Source organism: Pseudopodoces humilis, chromosome 14 (assembly GCF_049639895.1).
Source record: "Pseudopodoces humilis isolate 2021_Gansu_Grassland_sample_001 chromosome 14, ASM4963989v1, whole genome shotgun sequence".
NCBI classification, from domain to species: Eukaryota; Metazoa; Chordata; class Aves; order Passeriformes; family Paridae; genus Pseudopodoces; species Pseudopodoces humilis.
Window position 1 is genome coordinate 6,905,062 of NC_142213.1, and position 18,928 is coordinate 6,923,989.

At 54.1% G+C, this 18,928-nt stretch overlaps 2 protein-coding genes across 2 annotated transcripts; both read right to left on the reverse strand.

Annotated features, from left to right (window-relative positions):
- Positions 1-79: 79 nt before the first annotated feature.
- MATCAP1 (microtubule associated tyrosine carboxypeptidase 1) lies at positions 80-11,662 on the reverse strand. Its single transcript, XM_005526276.3, has 6 exons — positions 11,261-11,662; positions 7,175-7,318; positions 3,161-3,293; positions 2,781-3,086; positions 1,898-1,995; positions 80-1,392 (listed from the first exon to the last, which is right to left on the reverse strand). The coding sequence occupies exons 1-6, from the start codon at positions 11,654-11,656 to the stop codon at positions 1,228-1,230; spliced, it is 1,242 nt and encodes a 413-aa protein (XP_005526333.2). The 5' UTR covers positions 11,657-11,662; the 3' UTR covers positions 80-1,227.
- An 808-nt stretch (positions 11,663-12,470) lies between these two features.
- LCAT (lecithin-cholesterol acyltransferase) lies at positions 12,471-18,463 on the reverse strand. The gene is made up of 6 exons (XM_005526277.3): positions 18,264-18,463; positions 15,736-15,892; positions 15,170-15,285; positions 14,748-14,843; positions 14,437-14,661; positions 12,471-13,617 (listed from the first exon to the last, which is right to left on the reverse strand). Exons 1-6 carry the CDS (start codon positions 18,409-18,411, stop codon positions 12,995-12,997), a joined length of 1,365 nt encoding a protein of 454 aa, XP_005526334.2. The 5' UTR covers positions 18,412-18,463; the 3' UTR covers positions 12,471-12,994.
- Positions 18,464-18,928: the final 465 nt, after the last annotated feature.

Genomic DNA, 18,928 nt, shown 5'->3' on the forward strand with positions numbered 1-18,928 from the left:
TGTGAAAAGTGCCAGCATGGTCTTGGAGAGCTGGACCAGAGGGGAGCAGAATCACCAGAGATAAGTGCTCTCCTCCTTTCCCAAGCTTGGTTTGTGCTGCCCTGCCTGCTACAGCCTCTGCACCCTGTGGAGAAACTGCAGCTGCCCTGCAGGATCAGGAGTGAGGGGCAGCTGGGGATGCTGCGAACAGGGCTTGCAGCCAAATGCAGAGCTTTTGGGATTGAGCCTGAGCTCTCTGGAGCCAGACTGGCCTATGCTACCTTTGGAGGAGCCCAGTGGGATGTAAGACAAGAAGCTGTGAGGTTTGTTTGGTTTGGGGTTTTTTTGTTTTGATTTTTCTTGAGAGGGTACTCCCAGGGGTGCCATGACTCCTCCAGAGCTCATGTGTTAGACAGCAAGAACAGCTCAGGGCAGTTTTTACTTTTGCCTGCTTTGATTTACTGATGTCCATGTCCAGTATGTTTGTCACAATCCATGACCCCTTCCAGCTCAGACTATGCAGCTTTGCCTGTGCCAGCAAGAGGCACAGTGGGTGTTCACAGTGGTGCCAGCCTGTTTTTTGATGCTGTCCACAACCTTTTACCCACACGTCTTTTCCATTACATCACCTTTATTACACGCTTTTTCCTAACATCAAGCCCAATCCCCAGCCTGAGTCCTCAAAGCCAGGCAGGGTGGCTGTAGTTGGGGTGCAGAGCTGGGCAGAGATTGGTAATGGGGAATTAAAGTCCTTCCTGCTGCTGGTGGGAGACATGAGGGGAGGGGTAGGGAGTGGAAAAGGCATCCATGGGGCAATCTGTGGGTGTACTCCAGCCCTTATTCCCTGCCAGACACAGCCCAGAGCACTCAGCCCTGTCTGCTGGCTCCAAGTAAGTGCCCCCAAAGTGCTGGGAGCACTCCTGGTACCCTGCAGAAATCCCCCCATTGCAACTCCCCCAGAACAGCCTTCTGCACTCAGGGACCAGCACATCGCCCCAACTCTGCCCTCGCTCCCCGTGAACCCTCTGGCTCCCCAAAGCCACGTGGAGTGGCACAGCCATCCCCAAAATACACAGGGACGATGCAGGGGACACATCAACACAACCACACGGGCCCTTGGCCGCGCTACCCTACACAGCAGTACATGCACAGCGCCCGCCTCGGGCTCTGCCCTCTGCTCCAGCCCCAATGAATACCCAATAAACAGCACCAGTTACACCCTTGGGGTGCTGGTTCAGGGGGTGCCCCTCAGTCGGGCAGCAGTTGCTCCAGCTCCTCCTCATTCAGGCCATTGGTGGTGACAATGTGATCCAGCTGCTTCATGTACCGCTCCAGATCCTGCATGAAATGGGGAATGCGGGCCTTCTCCAGGACCCCAAACTTCTTCAGCCGATTCACATCTTCATAGGAGACCTGGCAGAAAGCATGGAGATGAGGTCAGTCCTCTCCATCCCAAAGCCTGGCAGGTGCCATGGGGGGCATCTGGTCCCCTTGCAGCCCCCCTGGGTCAGTCAAAACACCCCTGCTGCTTGTGGGGAGGCAGTAGGAGAGCTGCTGGGGGTGTGGGATTTGCAAGGATTTGTGGGTTTGGTAAATTTCGGTCACTGCAAGGACAGGTGACAGCAGGACTGCTGTGGCCAAGGGCCAGAAAGGCTCAACCTGCTGGGTTAAGCCTCTTCCAGAAGGTCTCCCACAGAGGATTATGGATTGTCCTGTCCTTGCTTGCATCCTAGCCAGCACAGCCTTTCCCTGGCACACAGAGACCTGTAAGCACAGGGAAAGACTAAGAGCTGAAGGGCTGCCAGGCAAGGGCTGGTTTTTGGGAAGCCATGAGATTGAGGGAGCCTGTGTGAGCTTTGGGATGGGATGAGATTGTGGGATCAGCCACCCCCTGCCCCACCCTCACCCTGGCTATTACCTTTCCAAGTGCAGCCAGGAGTGGGAAGTCGATGGTCTGCCGATGGCGCAGGATGCGGAGAATCCCGTCCAGGTACACCTGGTCCTTACTGAAACAGCCTGGAACAGCAGAAAAGGGCTGGGAGAGGGCTCCTGGCTTCCCACCACCCTCCACTTGCCTGAATGTTTGCTGACCACAATAACCAGAACGAGGGCACTGCCCATGAGTGTGCCAAGGCTCAGGACAGCTGGGTCCCAAGAGATGAGCACTCGGGAGACAGCTGGGTGCAGCGAGAGCCACAAACCCCACTGGGATACTTTCACACTTCTTCCCAAGTAATTTTTTAAAGGGTAAATCACTGCAGGCATCCAAATGTACCCACAGTAATGCTCATTTTTCTTCTCCTTTGCCTGCTGCTTTCCCAAGAGCTTGTGCAAGTCATTCCCATGGGACAGGGAAAGTGGTGCTGGGAATGGGGAGGGATGGAGGGACTGGGTGCTGTGGCTGTGTTGGGAGGAAAGGGTTAAAAGCAAAACACTGATCTAGAGGATTGTAAATTGCTCAAGTGACCTTGCACCTGGGTGTAACTCTTGATAAGCCTGTGAACAGCAGGCTGGTGACCCTCTGATCTTGTGTTCCTCTGCCCAGGTGTTGGGTGTTGCTCTGGGGATCCCCCAGTTAGCGAGGTAATGCAAATAAATTTACTTTTTGTGTTCTAGCCATGAGTCTGTGTCTGTTCCGGCTGCCTATGCCAACTCACACTCTACAGGACTGGTGATGCTCAACCTACACAGCAGCAGAACATACCACACTCTGTTTCTTCTCAAATATATATATACACATATATATATAATAAGTAAATAGAATTTTTCCCAGAGCTCAATTCACACCCCCCAAGTGGTACCTGGCTGTGAGGTGTCCGTCTGGCCCCTCTTTGCCCGCACACAGTACTCCCACCGGACACTGGCATCCTGCACATACTGCTCCAGGTCCTGGAAGAGGGCAGAGAAGGAGAGGCGGCTGGCCCGCTCGATGGTGTAGTAGAGCAGGGCTGCCCGCCACAGGAAGGGCTGCTTGCGGAACAGGACGCTGTGCAGGCTGGCCAAGCCTTCCTCCGTGGGGTTGGCGGGCTTCAGGCTGTACTGCTTGCGGCCCTCGGAGCTGTGCCAGGGCTGGCGGGTGTTGTTGACCCCCCGGATGTAGTGGGTGCCTGGGGAGAGGGGACAGGAGTGAATGCTCACAGCACCCCCAGCTCTGCCCCCACCCACAGCCACCCCAGCTGACCTATCTCGTGGCGCAGCATCCCCTCCAGCCAGTGCTGCCGGGCTCCGGCCAGGTTGATGGCCAGTGTGGGCCGGCTGTCCTCCACCATCATCACTGCTTGGGACAGCAGGTCATCGGTGAGCTGCACCACCACCTGCAGAAGAAGGAGGCAATGGCCATGAGCGGGGTCTTGGCTCTCAGCAGAGGGTGAGATGGTGGCAGATGGTCAGAAAAACCCAGAGATGCCACGGATGGCACCATTTGGCACTGCTGCACCCTCACGGGGTTGTGCTGCAGCTCCCCAAAGGAAATACAGACAGCAAGAGCCACTGGAGGTGGGGGGGATAATGAGAGGAGAGAGATGATCTCATGCAGGGATGAAGTAGCTCCTTTAATCTCTTTACAGCCAACAAAGCTGAGCAGGCACTGTGGGGGGAGCAGGCAGCTCCTGGGCAGCCTCCTCCAGCACCCATCTGGCTCCAGAATCACACCCCCACCTTATTCCCATGGGCTCCCCACACTTGTGTGGCCACACAGGATGGACATCCTCTGGAGACCTGCCTGGTCCCCCTTCTGCATCCCCAGTGGCAATGGGATGGGGCAGTAACTCTGGCCATCAAAACAACCCCACTCTGAACACCCAACAGCACCAGCTTTGTAATGGCTCTGTACCCCCAAGAAACATCTCCTGAGGGATCCAAGGCTCTGGCTCCATTTTCATGGACTCCTCCACGGATTCTCCCATTTGAGGCTTCAAGACATGAGCAGTGAGAATGGCTCCATGCCAGTCCACCCTCACAGGAGGAACCATGTGTGCTGGCCACAGTTCAAAGCAGGGATGGGCATTGCCTTTGTCGGACTATTCAGTATCTTTATACAGAAAAAACTGCTATTTTGAGAAACCTGGCTATCACAGGTGCTGGAGCCAAGAGAGCTGCTCACCAGAAGTTAACGTGCCAGCCAGCAGCACTTTCTGACCACCTGACTTCAGATCTGCAGCATCACCAGAGAAGGATGGTCCCTGGGAGCTCTTGCATCAGAGGCAGTGGCAAACCTCAAGATAGCAATCAAAATCCCTTACATACCTATTAACTCTATAAACCATCTGTTATTTAATAACTGACACTTTTCAGGATGAAAACATGTGCCTGTGTTACTACATGACAATTCTCTTGTTAAAAAAAAAGAGAGGAGACTGAATTGTTTTGCTTTAAGTCAGATTTATTATTCTTTATTATGAAAGCCAAAAGTGCAGCCTAACAGAGTCCACCGCTGGGCAAACAAACATAAAATACTTACAGTGCAACTGCTTACCTGGGTTAAAATATACCAGTGTGAAAAGGAATCCCTCCACCACTGAGACTTGTCAGTTCACCTCTGACTCCTCGTGCAGAACCAGCCATCCAGGAGCAATGGAAAGGGACTCTGGGCAGTGCCAGAGACCACAGCTTCTTATGCTGCCCACTGCAGCCCTTCTCCTGCTACAAAAACCCATCCAGCTGAGCAGCACCACTTGCCTTGTTTTGGGACTCTCCAGCTTTGCAGACACAACCAGGGCTGCAACTCCAGACAAAGAGCAGCAGCACCAGCACTCCAGGTCTGTGACCTCTCTCATCCTGAGCAGCATCCCCAGTGCATCCTTGTGGTCCATGGTTTTGTTAAGCTTTTGTGAATGCACTGATGGAGAAAGAGCTCATCCCAAGGAACCACGGGAAGGCATCTGGTGGTCCCCATGGCACTGGGGTATGGGTTCTTGTCTCTCCCCTGTAACCTGGAACTGCTCAGGATCTCCAACACTGAGCAAGCAGCCCAGAGGTAGAGGGATGCCACTGATGGGGTCCCAAGAGACACCAGCTAGCACTGTTTAGGTTGATAACACTCCACAACCCCAAGGATTGCCATGTAGCACTTACCAGTGGGGCCAGGTGTTTCTCTGCTGCAAGCTGTGAGCCCACTGAAATCCATATGGAAACCTCTGGCAGCATCATGTCTGTCCTAAATCAGAAGAAAAGCAGAAGAGTTTCAGGATCTGCAGCTTGGACCCCAACAGAGCAGCTTTTGAGGGCACAAATTTAATTACAGCATGAACACTTACCCGGGAGCGCGCTGCCTGTGGTGCTGGAAAGCAGGATCCTGCCTTTGCTGAGTGGTGCTGGGGACAAAGGGCAGCTGCAGAGGCTGCCACCAGCCTGGCCACGCTGCCTGCCAGGATTGCCCATGGGCAGGGACGCACCAGCCGCTCCTGCTCTGGGCTAATGCTACCCCCACACGAGTTTCTTCTCTTTCAAGCAAGCCATGGCGATTAGTACGTATCAGGGAAGCAAAGGGCACAGCAGAACAGACAGGGCACAGGTGGTGAAAGTCAGGAATCAGAGATACAGGTGCAGGGAGGGAGATACACCCATGAAACTGCCCAGTTCCCCCATAGGGTGTGAGATTATCAGTGATGCAGAAGTTTCAACAAGTTTTGGTCTTGTACAGGGGGCAAGCTCTGCCAACATCTCTGTATTGAGAGCAGGTGAAACCTTTCTCTCTTGCCTACCCCAGACACATCCAGCAAAATTTCCATTGGATGGAAAGGAACAAACCAGTGCTTTCATTGTTTTGAAAGCACTTATCAAAAGTCCCAGATAAAACAGGCACACCAATGTGCAAACAGTGACTGAACCCTGCATAGCCCTGAATCACAGAATGTCCCGAGCTGGAAGGGACCCACAAGGTCCAACACGTCACAGCTCTGAGCACAGGGACAATTACACAGGGTTGGAAGGAAGGCAGTTGTACACCAACATGTAAGAAAATCAAAGACTTTCTGCCCAGCCAGGGCTCAATTAATGGAGAAGAGAGTAGAGATAGAGCTCAACTGGCAAGTTGTAAGTGCAAGTCTGTAAGACTGGCAGCTGCTTGGCTGGGTACTGGGACTAGTTCTGGACACTCAAAGGCAGACAAATTATAGGGAAACATCTGCAGAAATCTGTTCTGTCCCAAGCAAAGGCTTAGGAGGACCAAGGTGCCAAATCCACATCACAGAAACACCCTCAGGAGGCATCAAGCCAAACCAAAGGTGTTTGAGGAGGGAAGGAATATCCTTGGGCAGGAAGGACCTCAGGGGACTACTCATTCCTGCTTTTGCCTGCATGGAGTGCCCTGGGTACCACTGGGTGAGGTGATGCTTTGGAGAAATGCTCATCCATAACCCTCTTTGGAGACAGAGGAGAAAAATCAAAGGTAGGAAATAAGAGTCTGGCCAAGAAGCAGTGGTGAGGAAGCCCCCACACCAGCCAGCACTGCACAGTCCCTGCCCTGCAGCCAACAGCCCCAGGGAGGCCTGCAAGCCAACCAATGCAAAGCCAAGTCCAGAAATCCTTCTCAGACCTTGAACCCAGGATAATGGAAGTGTCTTGCTCACACCTTGCTGGCAGAAGGGGGAAAAAAACTCTCTAATGGCAGCTGTGGGATGGCCCATGCTAGATCCTGCAGGGGGTGCAGAGAAACCAGGTTAGGAGATGTTGAACTACCCTGGCTCCATCCCACATGGCTACTGTTGTATCTTAACCACATATTTCCCAGCCTTAAAACCCAAGCCTGGGGTTTCAAAGCACCATAACCTGCATGTCCTGCAGGATGGCAGGAAATCTTCCCCTGGTTTTGCTTTCAGACATGTGGGTTAAGGCAGCTGTTGGAGAAGCCTGCCCTCCCACTGCCAACAGCAAGGATGACTTCCCAACAGAAACTGATGCCTTGTGGACGCAGCAAAAGGCTCCTGGTATGGCCATGCGGACAAGCAGCAGCTGCTCCCTCTCTCTCAAGCACAGAAGGGAGATGCACATGGAAAACATCACAGGAAGTTTGTGGGGAACCAGCACTCATGTCCTAAAGCTGGGGTATGGTGAAGCTGGAGGTGAAAGGACACCACTGCTCAGAGCAGAAAAGTTTCCTCTTTATAACCAAAACATTTCTTAATCTGAGTCCTTTTAATCAGGAAATAAACATTTTGCTGTGTTTTACAAGCTGTAAAGCAGGGACACAGATTACCTCTCCCATACAGCCTTCCTTCTGCATGTACTTTCGGATCACGGACCAGATCTGGCACTTGCTCAGCAGCCTCCCGCCCGTGGCAACCTCGAAGCTCTCGTAGGTCCCGTACTTCTCCAGGACAGTACGAATGATCCTGATGGCCTGTGGCACACAGAGAGTACAAATGTAAGCACAAACACCTCCCTGCTTACAAAGACAGCCTAAAATCCCACAACAAACCCAGTGAAGGTAACCCCCATGAATGCCTCTAAAATGTGGTTTTGCATGATCTAAAAAACCAAGGAGACTGAGCTGGCTGGAGGCGGCCACCAGGACAGACGGACACTTGACACAATCAGCATGGCCCACGGCATATTCCTTCTGCTTTTTGTCACCCTTGCAGGCATCTCTTGCAGAAATGAGGCAAAGCAGAAGTGAACCTGCATTGTCGCAGTGTGGTTAAATCCATGATTATTTTCAATCTTTTCTGCTTTCAGTTCTCCTGGCAAACTCCGGTGCTTGCACAAAGATCTCCAGCTTCTGAGTTTGCTTTTTACTCCCTGAGTTTCTTACTCCAGAGCTGAATTCCAAGCTCAGCAGTGAGGTTGTGCATCACCCTCTGCTTCAAACAGGGTCTCAGCACCACCAGCCTACTGTACACCCAGCAGCCTTCTAATAAAAGCATCACGTGCTCTATTATTCACATTAACATTTATGGACCATCTATAAAATATGAACATTTATTAGCACATTTCCTCCCCAAAAAGTGTGCTTCCATTGCAGACATTTTCAAGCAATTACTTTCTCCAGTTGCTGGAATATATATTAATATATTAAAATTATATATTAGATTAATATTATATTAGTACATATTCCAAAGCAGATGACTTTCAACCAGTTCTGGAGCTTTTCCAGCAGTTTTACTGCATCTGCAAACCTGTCTGGGCTGCTGCCAAGCTTCCCAGCCCAGGACTAATTGCTGCCCGTCCCTAGTCCCCAGTGTTACCCAGGATCAGGAGATGGGTGCTCACCACCAGTGCTAGTGCTCAAATCACCCAACACCCCATAAGAAAAGAGGAAATGGCTCAAGTTGTGCCAGGGGAGGTTTAAGTCAGATATCAGAAAAAATTTCTTCATGGGAAGGGTTGTCAAGCATTGAAACAGGCTGCCCAGGGCAGTGGTGGAGTCACCATCCCTGGAGGTATTGAAAAGATGTAGATGTGGCACTTGGGAATGTGGTTTAGTGGTGGGATTGGCAGTGCGTAAGTAACAGCTGGACTTGATCTTAAGGGTTTTATCCCACCTAAACAATTTTATGATCCTAGGAAGGGCCTCAGGTCTGCATGTGGTGAGCAACCTCCTCTATCCCTGCAGAAGGTCCTGATTTTCCTTCCCTGGAAAGTTTTCACAGCTGGGTTTTATTCTCAAGTCACTTCCTGTGTCTTTCCAGGAGAAGCTGTGCACAGTTTTTCAGCTGTCAGTTTTGTTTTCTGGAGGGTTGGGGTGGGGGTTTTTGTGTTTTTTTTGCTTTGTTTGCTGAACAATCAGGCTCATTTTTACAGCACTGCAAGGTACCTTCAGCTGAGCACAGCAGAAAAAGGACCTTTCGTCCTCCCACCTCTGCTCAGCCACTTGCTCTCTCTCCTCCCAGGGGACCCAAATCACTGAGCCAAGAGAAACCCAGCACAGCTGGTGCCCAGGAGTAAAACAACCAGACAGCTCCTCCTGAACCTTCAGAGCACATCCTGGTGAGCAAAATTCCTGAGATTCCAAGTTTAATGTTCTGAGCATCCCCAGATCATGCACACACCATGTGCAGTGGGATAACAAACCCTCCAGCTCTGTGCTGGTGCCACTCAAGTTCACGTGGCAAACCAGGGAGGTGATCTCCAGGGTGACGAGCCTCCACAGGGCTGGAAGAATCCTCCTGGCTTATTTAAGTTTTCTATTAAGAAAATAAAATAACGCCCCAAGCACATGTAGAGCAGCGGGAAGCAGGGAGCTGGTGTTGGTTTGTCTGCACATGTCCAAGGATGCTGACTTAGCAAAGTGTCTTACTTATTTAATATCCATGATTAATGAAGGTCTTTGAAAATAAAAGCAGTTTATTAAGAGTTAGCTGCCAGCAAAAAATGCTTCCCAAAATAAAAGAGACTGGAAGGAGGTTACTGCAGGGTAGGAGCAGAGGAACAGTGCCATGAATGCTGTCCCATCGGAGCGTCACCGGAAAGCCTGGAGAAACACTGGCAGAAACACTCAAGAACTTAATATCTCTTGCAAAAGCTTCCAGGATCCACAGTGGTTACAAACCTTAATTCCATTCATTCAAAGCATTGCCCAGAGAAAAATAATCCCAATTATTCATCTTTTACTCTGCTGCAAGCCAACTGCACCAAAGGAAAAAGCACAGGGTGAAAGAGCTCTGAGCAACTTATTTTACTGCACGACTCAGGGAATAAAACACAGGAGGCAAATGCCAAAAGCTGGCGAGGTCTTTGCAGGCGTCAGAGTGTCTCCCCTGCAAGAGCCTCGCTGGCACCAGTTTATCTGGGGCAGAGGTACGGCACACACTGGGAATGACAAACTGCTTAGAAAACTGTTTACAGAAAGGGCCTGAATCATCTGGATAATAATCCAGGCAGAGACACGAGCAGTGATGCGGGAATAAGTAAACATTCAGAAAACAATAAATAAATCAGTGAAGAAATTGTTATTTAACAAGTAACTCCCGACTGAGAGGTACAAAGAAACACCTCTGGTGTGCCAGAATCTGGATTTGGGATAAGAGGGGGTTTTTATCTGCTCGCTTGTTTGCATGGCAGAAAGGATGCTCTTCCTAGAGGCAGGATGCTCACTCCCAGGTGCAAACTGGTTTTAGGACATGGCCAGGCTCCCAGCTCCAAGCACAGGATGAAGGGACAGAGCAGCTCTACTCCTGCATCCACAAAAGGCTTGTTTGTGGGCAGAGCACCCTGACAGCACACTCCTGCTTCTCTTCTCCTGTTGAATCACCAGGAGCTTTTTTTACTCAGTGCCATCCCCATGGCAGAGAGCAACTCAGAAATGTTTCAGTAGCGTATAGGCTATGGAAACAGTTAAGCAAAATAATACAGACTCCCTAAGTGGAGTCTACAATTAATATCATTACTGACCATGTTTGCTAATGCCTTAAGGATGCTGTCACAATGGACAGCCTTCAGGCCTTCCAGAAAACAAGCCAGCCTTAACCACCAGGTAATTCAGGCTAAGGACCACTTCCCACACTGTCACCCATGTGCTCCAGCTCCTTTGCTGTTATTTCTACAGCAACAAGTGCAAAACCATACCAGCAAGGTGTTCCTGATGGAGCACAGCTACCAGCATAAGCAGGAGCCAGTTTGATCACACAAACACAGACTGGTTTGGGTGTAAAGGGACATTTAAGATCATTTAGTTCAAATCCTCCTCCATGGGCTGGGACACCTTCCACTAGACCAGATTGCTCAAAGCCCCATCCAACCTGGCATCACCCAGCATCAGCATGACCCAGGTCACCATGGAGCATGTACCATTCCTGCAGGCAGGTGAAGTTACTAAAACCTGAGGTTTAACAAATCACCAGGTGAGTGTACTGAAGGATACAAAAGGTGTTAAGGGGAGAGGGATCAGGCAGCAGCTGGGAAGGAAAGAAGGGAAGGTTTCACACGGACAAGGGGGAATGGTGTTAAGTTGACTGAGGGTGGTTTTAAGCTGGACATTTGGAATAAATTCTTCCCTGTGAAGGTGAAGAGGCCCTAGCACCAGCTGCCCAGAGAAGCTATGGCTGCCACATCCCTGGGAATGTTCAAGGCCAGGTTGGATGGGATTTGGAGCAACCCATCTAGTGGAAGATGTCACTGTCCATGGCAGGGTGTGTGGGGCAATCAGACGGTCTTTAAAATCTCTTCTAACCCAAACCATTCCAGAATTCTAAGACCATGGGCCATCTCCTGGCCAGCCCCACCACGGAGCAATCCCACCAGGATACAATCCCACACCCTCCTCGCACCAGCCCACGGGCGAGCTGGGATCCCTCCTTTCTCCTCCTCCTCCCAGACCGAGCACCCCTCCCCGGCCCCGCCTCACCTGAGCCACGAAGCGGTCGGAGGCGGCCCCGTACTTGTCCAGGACGGCGGCGGGCACCGGCTCCGCGTACTCGAACTGCGGGTCGTAGGCGAAGCTGGCGCGGAAGAACCGCTCCCGCTCGGCCTCCACGTTCCGCGGCCGCAGCGCCACGAGCAGGCAGGGGCTGCGCCGCCCGCCGCCCTCTTCCCCGCGGCCCCGCGCGATGTGCGGCAGCGAGGCGGCGGCCCGCAGCCCCCCGCGCCCCGCCGCGCCCTCGCTCCGCCGCGTCCCGGCCCCGGTTTCGGAGAGGCGGCGGGTTCCCCGCGGGCAGCGCGGAGCGGGGGGCGGCGGCGGGGACGGGCAGGGGCAGAGCGGGGCTGCGCCGTGGCCCGGCCCGCCGGCCGCCCCCGAGCCCATGGCCGCCGAGCCCGCGGCCTCCAGCGCGGCGGCACCGGGGCTGCGCCGGCTCCGCGCCCCGCCCCGCCCCGAGCACGCGCCGCCGCCCGCCAATCGGCGCCGCGCCCGCCGCGCCGCAGCCAATGGGAGGGGAGCGCTGCCGAGAGCCCCGCCCCTCCCCGCCCCGCCCCGCGGCGGCTGAGCCGGGCCCGGCCCCCAGCGCTGTGCTCCGCAACGCGGGGTCCGGGGGAGCACGGCAGCTCCAACAGCCCCGGCAACAGCAATGGCCCCGGCAACAACAGCCCCGGCAACAACAGCCCCGGCAACAACAGCCCCGGCAACAACAGCCCCGGCAGCAGCCCCGGCAGCAGCCCCGGCGGTATCGCCAGGCCCCGAGGCACAGCCGGTCCCGGTTGCACATATTGTCCCGGCTGCATTGCTGCCTCGGTTGCATGGCGAACCCCAGCCGTGTCACCACATTTGTATTGCCACTCCTGGCTGCATCACCACTCTGTTTACATCTCCAGCCTTGGCTGCATCGCCATCCCCCAGTTGCGTCACCAGTCCCAGTTGCATTTCCAAGGCCAGTTATATTTCCATCCCAGCTGTTCTGCCAGCACCAGTTGCATCATGCTTCAGTAGTACCACCAGCCCTGGTTATGTCACCAACCCCAACCACATTGTCACCCACATCATGTTGCCAGTCCTGGTCGCATCACCAACCCCAACTGCATCACTGGCCTTGTGGTTTTTCCCAAAGCCCATCTCCTGGAGTGCCTCGCTTCTTGGTTATGGCTGGCTTTACCACCCAGCTCTGAAGGACAAGGCATGCGCATCATGCAGAAGCAAAGTGTGTTTATTGTATTGTAAATCTGCTGGTTTTGAGTTGGTCTTGCCCAAGGAGCCTAGCTCGCTGCTCTGTAAGCCATACCTACTCTGCAACCCCCATGCTACCTCTGTGACCACCTGGTATATCAGAGCCTGCTCTTGTTATGTGAGTTGCTCTGTCCCAAGTGAACAGAAGCTATGGCACCAAAGGTCCACAGCCTCTAAAGTGCCTAAAAATGGCCTGCTAGCAATGAGGGCTTGTGCATATGCTGGAATTTACGACTGCGATGTTAATGAGCTGGCAGCATGGTTAGTTATCCACCCGCTAGTGGGAAGTGACAAGCCTCTGAAGTAAAATTAATCACCATTCCCAAAAGAAGAACCAATCAGTGTGGAAGTGGGTGCCAGCCCATCCACCCGAGCTGTTGGTCTTGCTCACTTTCCTTCCAAACTCAGTTCCAAGTCCTTTGCTCCCCTGCACGGCAGTTTGTGGTGCCTGCCATCATGGAGGGAAGCTGGCCCTCCCTCCTTTCAGTTCTTTTTAGCCTCCTTAAAGACCTTGTGTTCACGTAGGATCTTCCCCAACTTCCCAGCCTCTGGGCTGGATCTCGCCTGTCCTGGCTCCCCCTGCTCCTCTTTGCTCCCCAGCAGGATTTCGTTGATATAAGTGAGTGTCAGGTTGCTGAAGACCATGTTGAAGTGGTGGGCACCTCGCAGCTCCTGGACGTACACCTTCTGCTTTTGCTGGTCACGCCATCGCTTGCACAGCTCCAAGCTGCGTGTGCTGACACTGTCATCCCCGTCGCCATAAATTATGTCCACAGGGTCCTCATAAGGGAAACGCTCATCATAAACATAAGTCTCTGCGGTGGGGAAGCCTGTGCCATAGAGGCAGTACGTGTCCACCCCAGGAGGGGGTAAATCCTTCAACAAGTCCTTCATGTCCTCCCACATGTACCAGCCATCCTCCAGGTTGACGTCGGTGAAGAAGCGCTGGTAGTCGCGGTAGGTGTAGTTGTAGGAAGGTGTGGAGATGAAAACGTGGCTCTCGGGCCAGGCCAGGGTCGTGGGGAACATCCAGGGGCTGGTGGTGGTCATGCGCTGCTCTTCACGGAGCTTGATGTTGGACATTAGTGGGATGCCCTGTTCGTCACCTGTGGGACACACCACAAATCACAAATCACAAATCACAAATCACAAATCACAAATCACAAATCACAAATCACAAATCACAAATCACAAATCACAGTGTGCCCTCATAGACAGAGCTTTGGGCAGCTGGGATCAGCCCTCCCCTCAGTCACTCACCACTGTCCCCTGGCCTTCTCCAGCTCAGCTCTTCCCCTCCTTAGCCCTACCCTGCCCTTAACCTTATGTCCTCTCCTTACCCTCCCATCTGCAGATATCAAGAACAGCCTTCCAAAATCTTCTCTCCACATCTCTAGCTGCTCAGAGGGCCTGAGTGGAGACAAACCTGGATGTGTGATGGCACAGACCAACCCAGCCCTGAACATTCCCTGCAACCCTGGCACCGCCACACCTGCCTGCACAGGGACAGGAGAGAGCACTAGTAGGTGGCCAACCTGCATGTTTCCTTCAAAGCTTGGCATTTTTGGTATGTCTGGAGACCTAAGACCATGGAATGACTTCAGATGACCTTAAAAATATCTCTGGCTCTTCTGGCAACTGAGAAAAATATTATCAGGTGACTTAAGGGTGATGCAAGGGGCCAGATGTTAAAACCTTCAAGCACATGATTTTTAATCTCATGCATTTTTGGACTTGTGACTTGTAGATATTCTGGGCTGTCAGCATTAGGTAAGTGATTGTGGCTTTCTGGGCTGCAAAGAGGCTAAACAGGAACTGGGTTCCCCACCTCTTTCACCACTGTGCCCTTTCTCTGCCCACCCCCACCATTCCATTTCTGCAGGAGGGAAAGAAAACAAAGAGGTGGCTGCACACGAGTCACCCACCAGATGCCAGGATACGCAGGGGCTTGACAGAGCCTCCCCAGGGGGCACCCAGGGAAATGAAGCCCCCAATGTACTGATCTTTCCAGGCTTGGGTCTGCTGCAGCAGGAAGTAGAGGATGTGCAGGTTGCCCATGCTGTGTGCGATGAGGAAGACGGGTCTCTGGTACTCATCGTGCATCTCTTCGATCAGCGCCTTCAGGTTCTGGAAGTATTCAGGCTGCTCCTCTGTGGATAAGAGGGGAGCATGATGGCATGAGGGTCATCCTGCTTCTCTCTGTGCATGGGGTCCTGGCCACAACCCCCAGACTTACGAGGTCCAACTCTCCAGTCATAGGGGGCTGCCCGAACTGTCTGGTCCCTCACGTAGCCGTTGTTCACCAGGTTCTGCACCATGGTGTGCAGGTAGCCTGTGGGCAGAGGGAACAAGTGGGAGTTAGGTCTGTGGTCTTCTCTTGTCAAGTTTTTTCCATTCTGGTCCTCATCATGGTCAAAATGTTCCCTGGTAAGCCCTGCAGCTCAGTGGCTCCAGCCAGACGTTCTGACTGAGTACTGGGTCAGGGATGGGGTGCTCCCTGCCAGCTCTCAACTGGAGCCTGTCCCCCAGGCTAACATCCCTCACTCCCACTGCCCTGGGCTCTCTGCAGAACCAGTCCCTGCTGGAGACATGGGGACATCTCCCCATTTGCAGGGAGCATGTGGGATCCTCAGACACCCTGGCCTCTCCTCCTCTCACCTGCCAGCTTGCTCTGATCCAGGTATTCCACAGAATAGGTCTTGCCAAAGCCAGGAACACGGATGTGCACCCCTGGGGCATTGGACATTTTCCGAGAGGTTCTGTTGTACACCACCCTGTGGGGACAGGACAGGAGGTGGCAGAAGAGCCATGTCCCCATGGGGAATATGGGGCTGGGGTGGAGATCACTGGGCAGCAGCTTGGACCTGTCTTTTTCCAGGACTTGTGTGGATGTGAGGTGCACTGGAGCCCAGGCAGTGTCCATTCTGCTCTCCTGGCATCCTGGGACAGGAGGCTCTGATGGAACTGTGCACAGCCCCCTCACCCTGCAGCCCCAGGCAGCATCTCCAGTGGGTGCTCAGGGTGGTCTGGCTGGGCTTGAGCACATGGCAGGGGCATGGGAAAGGGGCAAACAGAGTAGCAGCCAGTCACTTGTGTTCCCAAACAATCCCATGGTCCTCCCATTTTTTGCCATGTGTGCTAGATCATGGCCAGGGGGAGGAGGGGCAGGGAGATCCTTGGTAGATCATTCCCCAGGGAGCTCCCAGGATAGGGTTGGATGGTACCTGGTGTTATCGATCCAGCAGTCAACTCCCACTGGCAGGAAGGTGTTGAGGTTGAGCCAGATGGTGAAATAATCCTCTGTTTTGCGGTAGCACATCCAGTTCACCACATCTGGCTTGTCCAGCTTTGCTTCCAGCTGGTTCCCAAGGCACCCGGGCACTGGAGGCACCACAGAGGGAGAGCACAGCCAGTTACAAATCCCATCCCACTGACCCTGTGGGACTGCCCAACCTGGCGCTTACCCCACCCCCCCAGTGCTCCCCTGCGGTTGCCTGGGGATGGCTGGGCACCTGTTGGAGCAGCATCCCTGGAGAACAACCAGCTCTGCACAGGAGAGAGGGAGCTGAGATGCAGGGTGAGCATGAAAACAGTGCTAAAATGCATCCTTGGGAACCCCTAGAGCTGCATTTCAGAGCTGTCACCCTTGGCCCAAACACGTGAGTCCCCAGCAGCACAAAGTATCCCAGGTTACTCCCCCTCCCTGGATGGGTTTCCACCCTCCTCTCCTTGCTGCAGCCTGGGGGAAGAAATCTGTGTTGCTTGGGGCTGCCCATTCCTGATTCAGTCCTGACAACTTGTCCTGGGGTAGTGAGAAGCTCAGAGATGCACAGCTCCCAGGGAGAGTTTCCTGAACCTTAAGCCCTCCACACAGGCTGAACAAAGTCTCTGAAGTGCTTCAGTGCTGAGTGGAACTGACACAGTGTCGGCAGGACACAGCAGAGCTTTAAACAAGTTCATTTGTGTGCCCTGGCCTCTCTCAGTGAAGGGTGACAGTCACCAGGGTGTTTGGTTTGCCTCTGGGAGCGTCAGTGTGATTCCCAGTAGGGATGGGACACCCATCCTGCTGCTACCCTGGGAGAGGTGCCTGTGCTGGGATGGACACCTTGGAGAGCTTTCCCAGCTGTGTGCAGGAGCCAGGAGCCAGCTCCTGGTGCCAGTACTGACTGTGAGGGTGAGGACAAGAGGTGAATGACTGCAGGGGACAGTGAACCTGGTGGAATGGGAGCACCAGGTGACGAATCCCAAGGCCCCAGCAGGTCCAAGGATTTGCCTGCAATACATGGCTGGGGCTGGTGTGGATCATCGATGCCTCGTGCTATGCAAGAGGGGAAGGAGATGTAGCAGTTACCTTCCTCAACCTGCCTCACAGCTCCTTCATGCCTGTGGCACGTCCCTGGGGGTACAGGGAGGGTCTAATCCTGTCTTCAAAGCACCTGGTTGGGGAGCAGACAGGTATAGGGGAGCCCTGGTAGGGAGTGGGCAGAAGGAACTTCCCTAATCAGGAGGAGGAGCAGGATCATGCTCTGATGGCCCCTGAAGGTGCACATCCAGCACCCCCCTGACCCTGGCACACAGCCCTGAGCTCTGCTTCCCCTTCCAGAGGACATTAGGTAATTATTAAGGGAGCTCTGTGAGGGCAGAGGGGTTATCAGTGGTCCCAAGGGCACTGGGGGTTTTCGGGACGCCCGGCCCCGGGGGATGGGTTACTTGTGGGCTGCACAAGGGGCATCCGGGTCTGGCTGGGTGTGGGACACGGCCTGAGGCTGGGACCGGGGACAAAAGGAGATGCTCCATTGTCACACGGTAATCCTGAAAAGAGGTGACAGTGACCCGGCTCTTCTGACCGCCCCAGGGCATGGAGGCCTTTGCCCCCTGATGCCCCTGGGAAGGGAATTTACAGTCAGCCCTTGGCATTGCAGCAGGGGATTCTGCTGTGATGCTTTCTATCTGCATTCTGCTTTTTCTCTTCTCTTTTTTAAAGGGGAAACTCATCATGATTCAAGAAAAAGGAGTACAACCCCAACTCTGCTCAGCAGAGTTTTCATGGCACAACCTGAGCTCAAGTGCCTGGTGACAGCACTGGGGCAAAGGAAGGCAGAGCCATGCAGCACAGAGAAACCAGCTGGTGGAGGCTGCTTCCACCTCCCTCGGATGATGCCCCCACATCTCCCTGCGCCACTTTTCCTGCTGGCTTGCCCCCAGTCAGAGCTGGCATTGGGTGGGATGATTGGATCCTCTTTTGCAGCAGCAGAAGGATGACTTAGCCATCTCCATGGAGTGGGAGAAGACACAAGATGTGGTGGGCTTCAGGAAAGTGAGAGGTGGTAGATCTACCCACTGCACCACTGGCAGCCTGTTTGGGAGGTGGCACAGTGTGCTGCAGCCCCTGTGCCTCTGCCAGCAGAGTTCCCCAGACCCAAACAAGCCCTAAAACACTCTGTTCGCTAGGTGTGAGATATCAGAGACCCATTTGCTTTCTGGGATGCCCAATCTATCCCCTCAGCTTCAAAAAGCTCCACCTGGCCATGGCCAGCCCTGTGTCCCTATCCCAGCGAATGGGAGGGCACTGAGGAGCTGTGTGACACCCTCACTTGGTGGCTCCAACCCAAGCAGCCAGGAACCATGGCAGCCAAAGCCCACTGAGTCACCAGTGGCACCGACCCCAGCCTCGCTGCCCGCTTTGGGGGCTGCATGGCAGCCAGAGCACCCACCCACAGCCCGCATGGTGCCCGCGCTGGAGCCACCTTACCGAGCACCACGGGCGGTGTGCTGTTTGTCGGGGGAGCTTCTGGGGTGGTGGTGGGTGGAAAGAGGACATTGAAGAGCCAGAACTGGGACGTGGGCTGCAGGAGCAGCGACAGCGTCAGCAGCGCAAGCCTGGCGCCGCTGCTCCCCATGGCAGGCTCGGCCGGGATCCTCCGGACGGCTCCAAGCCAAACAGCCTTTTATAATTTTTACGCAGGTCCAGCCAAGAGGCACCCGGGCTGCAGGGGAGGGGAGAGCTGCAAGGGGCTGGCCATGAGGAGGAGGAGGGACGGGGAGGGACGAAGGACTGGCCTTATGGACAAGCCATGGCCTGTCAAAACCAGTCTGGCAGTGCTATGGGGTTCTTGGTGCCCCCAGAGCCCTGCTCGGGGGTGCTGCACATTTGAGCAGCTTCCCGGTGCCTCGGTGTCCCTTTGCCATGTCCTGGGGAGGTGGCTGCCATGTTCTTGCATGGCTCTCTAGGGGTAATGTCCCAGGCCTGCTCACTCCCTGCCTCACTGAATACAGCTCCTCTCCACTCCTCCTGCCCCTGGCAGGAGATGCTGGCGCTGCCAGGGTGGCCAGGTGAACCCCAGGTATCTGGGAGAAGATGGAGGAGTTGGGATAGGGAAAGGCACGTCTGGGCTGCTCCTTGTGCTGTATGGCAGT

What these genes read in the sequence shown, in the direction of transcription:
- MATCAP1 (XM_005526276.3), bottom strand. Translation starts at nt 11,656, where the DNA reads ATGGGCTCGGGGGCGGCCGGCGGGCCGGGCCACGGCGCAGCCCCGCTC. An exon ending in CCGACCGCTTCGTGGCTCAG is followed by an intron (nt 7,319 to 11,260) that starts GTGAGGCGGGGC and finishes TGTGTGCCACAG; the next exon opens with GCCATCAGGATCATTCGTAC. An exon ending in GATGCTGCGCCACGAGATAG is followed by an intron (nt 3,087 to 3,160) that starts GTCAGCTGGGGT and finishes CCCTCTCCCCAG; the next exon opens with GCACCCACTACATCCGGGGG.
- LCAT (XM_005526277.3), bottom strand. Translation starts at nt 18,411, where the DNA reads ATGGGGAGCAGCGGCGCCAGGCTTGCGCTGCTGACGCTGTCGCTGCTC. An exon ending in TGCTGGATCGATAACACCAG is followed by an intron (nt 15,286 to 15,735) that starts GTACCATCCAAC and finishes CTGTCCCCACAG; the next exon opens with GGTGGTGTACAACAGAACCT. An exon ending in CCTGCGTATCCTGGCATCTG is followed by an intron (nt 13,618 to 14,436) that starts GTGGGTGACTCG and finishes TGTGTCCCACAG; the next exon opens with GTGACGAACAGGGCATCCCA.